The following is a 4,784-nucleotide window of genomic DNA, read 5'->3' on the forward strand; positions in this document are numbered from 1 at the left end:
TCGTATTTTAAAACAGTTGATAACCGTCGAGAGAAACAGTAGTAAGTATTTAAATAAAAAAGAAAACATGGTAATTTAAGGGGATTTCTAAGAGGGAAATTTTTACCGAGAACCGTGTCCAATTCATAGACTTTTTTCGTTTTCCTACGATTCTGGAGATATGTACTCCAGGTCGAAACGCAATCTACGAACTGCCGTATAAAATAGATAGGGAATTGTCCATGTAGAATACAAAGATGGGTGATAAGAGTGCAAAGCTGAGATTACCGTATTCGTTAAATAGAGTCATAAAAGTGATGTGATTTGTGGTACAGTAGACCGTAAGACGTAAAAAACAACCTTTAACCATTAGATTGTAAGCGTATAAGAAAATGTATCACGTACTGATGAACGTATTACTACAAGTCTGAGATGGATTTAACAAGATGCAGACGACTGTACGTCAGAATACGTGTCAGAGATCCTACGTAGCGATGTATTTTTGTTAATTAAACGATAGGTCGCCCACGTTGTTCGGTAACATTAATCGTCGATCCACGTCGGCGAAGATAAGAGAAAAGAGAGAGAGAGAGAGAGAGAGAGAGAGAGAGAGAGAAACAGAATTAGTTTCATAGGTGATATGCCAAAGAAAAGGTCTCCAGAGAAGGTAGAAAAGTCAGCGAAACGGATCAATTAGATTTTTCCAAAGTCGTTTCGATCCATCCACGGAGACTTTTACTTTGGCGACTCGTTAGAAACGTCCATGTACAAACGTGTGCTTTACTCTTGCCAATATCTTGCTAGATGTCAACTCGAATTCGCACTTAGATGCTAATCGTCTCGAAAATCTTTACCACTCGAAGATCAGTTTACAATTTCAGCGTGTTCAATTCACTGAATTCTCGGTCACTGCCATTCTTACACGTTCCTTTCAATTCTCGCCGGATATTTTCGGACACGACACGACAAAATCTTTTCGCTCGACCTACGATCTCGTTTTTTCTTCTTTTTTTTTTACTCTCATTTGACGCGTCGGTGGAAAAAGTTTCGTTATACGTGTGCCTTTAATTTATTCGATTTCGAACACGCAATACAGGTGGACCAAGAACAATGTAGAGGTAAAATTGGATTTTACCGAATTAGCCATTACGGATTAGAATATCGTCTATCGTTGTCAGCCATTTATCGCGTAACAACACGAAGCAGATGCATATTTTATAATCAGTGATTCAAGAAGCGAAAGTGACAAGGCCAGCTTTAGGGGAGTAGTTTAACGTTATTTACTCGATAAAGTGTACCTTAAGAGCGATACGTAGCAAGTCCGATACATTGTCGAACGATGTAACTTAACAATGTTTAACGAATAAAGCTTGGTTTTGTAAAAAAGAAAAAACAGGAAAAAAAGAAAGAAACTGCGTGTGCCTCGGTGAATTGTAGCAATTCTTTCGAGTGTAATAAATTCGATAAAAAGAAAGAAGATACTTCTCCTTTACCACTATCTTTCTACCTTCCCTTTAACGGCGGTCCAGTGGAAGAAACGGATGTAGCCAAAGATATACGGTAATTGTTTCACGCTGGAGCTGATTCAATCGTGACCGATATGTCACTGAAACACGCCCAGGTAAGCATTTAACGAGGAATGCGGGATCTATTGTCAGCAAATTTTCTAAGTAAACTCCCGCGCTCTGCTCGCGTTGGCCAATATCAGATTATGGGAGATTTCGCAAGAGTGCCGGCACGATCGCTGAACTTTCGCAATACGTGTGCACACGCGAGAGGGGGCCAGGCCATTGTACGTAACATTAATTTCGCGTAATCTAGATTGATCGTTCGCGGTAGCGACACCGTAAAAACGTGTCTATCACGTTACCAACCGAACCGCGCCGTCTCTATTTGTTCATATATATTATACATTCAAGTTCAACCAGCTGCAACGATGAATGAATCACGATTGGAGATATCGTTGTCTTCGGACGGTGCAATTTAAAACAGCGCTCGCGATATCGAACGGCAGGAAGGAAAATCCGCGACGAACGCGCGAGATTCGTCGATCATTTTCTCCGACGAGCACACGGGTTCGTCGATGAATTATTTAAGGCAGTGAGAAATTTACACAAGTTCGTGTGCGAACGCAACCTGGCTGCGAGGAAAGGCTCGTCGAGATTCCATTTAGAGTTCGGACTCGCCAACGAGCTGAATCATTCAATTAAAGAAGGAACGTGTGGGGTGAAGTTAATAAATCGCAATTAATGTGTTTTCTAGGACCGTGTCCCGCTCGATAGGATCTTTCAGAATGAAGGCTCGTTATAAACCGCTACCGTTCTTTAACTGTATCCACTCACGCGTCTGAATCGTCGGTGCGACGCGACGCCGGCAACCGTGTGTGCTGCAATCGACTGTTCATGGCACGCTATTTACTTACAAATTACTTGCAGTACATTTAACAGTACGCTACCTATCGAGCTAATTAAATAAACTGTAAATGAAGGGAATTGGCAGTGATCGTAACGTGAAACTTCCTTTTTCTTTCTTTTTTCTATCATTTTTATTGCATCAATCGATATCGTGGTGGAATCGTGACAACAGAACAGAGAGACCGATATTATCCTACCGTTGTCGCAATCACCGAGATGCGACGTTTCGTTGCAATTTCTTCGTCCCCAGAATTCGCTAGTTTATCGTCCTTTCACACGCTGGTACGAAATGTCGATTTCAAGAGCAGGATCCCTCGACGACACGGTGAGCCGCTTGATTCGCCAGAAACCTCTCCACCCTTTCCCTGAATTCTCTGCTAGATTCTGGCAGAGGCAATCTTGGCCCAGGATTTCTCAGACTGTGCAGTGCGCTTAAATTTTGCAAGCTTTCGGATAGTCTACGATCGTGATCTAAAATGTCCGGCCGTGGGGCTGGCGGTTTCCTCTTTCCTCCTCCTGTTCCCTCCAATTTCGCGTTTCCTGTTGCTCCATTCGCGTAGCTACTCTCCGCCAAACGATTCATCATCCCTCTAAGCGCAATTCTGGCGCTCAAAGCCGACCAAAATACCTCGAGAAGAGACGCGACCAGCACGTTTACCGTTAGCAAGATCTTCGTGTGAGAAAACTCCCGATGATCCCTGTGCCAAAACGACATCACTCTGTTCCTCGTACTTTCCAACGATTCCTCGGTGACGTTTCCAAAATCTCCATGTGAATGCACCTCGTCTATAGGATCTTCGTCCTCTCCAGGATCGCTGGTGGAAGTTCTCAGAATATATCCAGATATGTTGGACATATTATCGAAAACGATGCCGGTTGTAGGTGCAAAAGTATCCATCTTTCGAGCCTGGTCGTAGCTTCGACTGATATTGAACGTGTCTTCCACCAGCGATATCGTCTCGTTCATTATAGTATCGTTTTTCAGCTGTCCCTCGAGGTGAGAACGATCTTGCGGCTGCTCGAGAATTTTCTCGAGTGACCACAAGGTACCTCTGCACTGAGCTGCAGCCGCGATATCGAAGATCGTAGCGACGAAACAGAGTACCGCGGCTGTCATCGAGAACAGGCTTCCGTAGAAGAACACAGCGATGTTCCGATCGATGTACCATCTTCTCCAGGCGAGCAAACCCGTGACAAAGGGGACCAAGCACGCGACGGACAGTATCGGGCCCTGAAGAGATAAGGCCAGGCTACCCAGCAGAAGGGAAAGCGCACCGAGACCAAAATGGACGAAGGACAGACCTCCCACGGTAGACGCTGAATAACGACGCTCGGATGGATACAACGAAGACAAAGGTGGCTTCGTTTTCACCTTTATCACGTACACGTTCTTCATCATTGTTCCTCTTACGTGTTTTATGTAACCGGTTGAACCGCGGAACAGTCACGCGAACGTGAAACGAAGCTGACTAAGGGGAAAATTTCCACAGGCGAGGAAGAAAAGTTGGAAACGCCTGCTGCCGCGGCGATCCATCCTGAATGCCATTAAGTCGCCCAGACGTACATATGTAATAGAATATTAACCTGGTTCCCTCCTACGGAAATTGCTTTGCACTTCCTGTTGCTTCGGAACCGAAGGCACTTGACCGTGAACGAAATATACCGGGTTAACCGTGATGTAAGTATAATTTCGAGAAGATCGACAGCAGGAACGGAACGAGCTTTACCGGCGAAGAATCGAGACTGCTCGACGCTATCCCTCGATTCACAATGGTAAAATTGCTGAAACGTTAATCCGGATGAAGTCGTCGATGATTTCCTTCGCTGCAGGAAGAATTATGCTAACCGGTTCAATTTCGTTCAAATCTTCGTCCCACCGTCCCACGTCGCGAGGATTTCTTCGTCGTGACTCTCGGCGTGCACGGTTGTGCAATTTCGCGTGCTAACAATGGAACGAGGACGAAAACTCGGGGAGAAGGAACGATTCTATCCAATGAGCGTGAACGCGGAACGGTAAATAGGTTTAACAACCTGACGCGTCTTCGTTGCCTCGGCTATCCTCTTTTTTTCTTGTTTTCGATCTCTTTTGCTTGCGAATATTATGCAACAGCCACTGTGATTACGCGAACCGTCGCGATAATCTTGTTGAACGCGCGTCTGTGCCGGCTCGAGATTTCCCAGACACCGTTTTCACCGATTTCTTGCCCCTTTGTGCCAGAGCCGCTCTAGATTTTTCAACCTCTTGGGAAATCACCGATCCAGTTTCCTTCGACGAGAACTACGTCTAGATTGTCACGAGCGATCAATAAAATCGTTCTCCTTGTTGATCGTTCCTCGAACATTCGAGAACCCTTCCGTTCACTTCTCTGGAGCGTCTAGCGACGGTTAATT

General features: G+C 45.0%; 1 protein-coding gene across 1 annotated transcript; it reads right to left on the bottom strand.

The window, feature by feature from the left end:
- Window positions 1–2,691: 2,691 nt before the first annotated feature.
- On the bottom strand, window positions 2,692–3,789 carry LOC108571394. Its single transcript, XM_017933414.1, has one exon. It carries the CDS (start codon window positions 3,787–3,789, stop codon window positions 2,692–2,694), a length of 1,098 nt encoding a protein of 365 aa, XP_017788903.1.
- Window positions 3,790–4,784: the final 995 nt, after the last annotated feature.

This window comes from Habropoda laboriosa, unplaced genomic scaffold (genome assembly GCF_001263275.1).
Source record: "Habropoda laboriosa isolate 0110345459 unplaced genomic scaffold, ASM126327v1 scaffold57, whole genome shotgun sequence".
Lineage (NCBI taxonomy): Eukaryota > Metazoa > Arthropoda > Insecta > Hymenoptera > Apidae > Habropoda > Habropoda laboriosa.

Coding starts and splice junctions, on each gene's coding strand:
- LOC108571394 (XM_017933414.1), bottom strand. CDS start 3,789: ATGAAGAACGTGTACGTGATAAAGGTGAAAACGAAGCCACCTTTGTCT.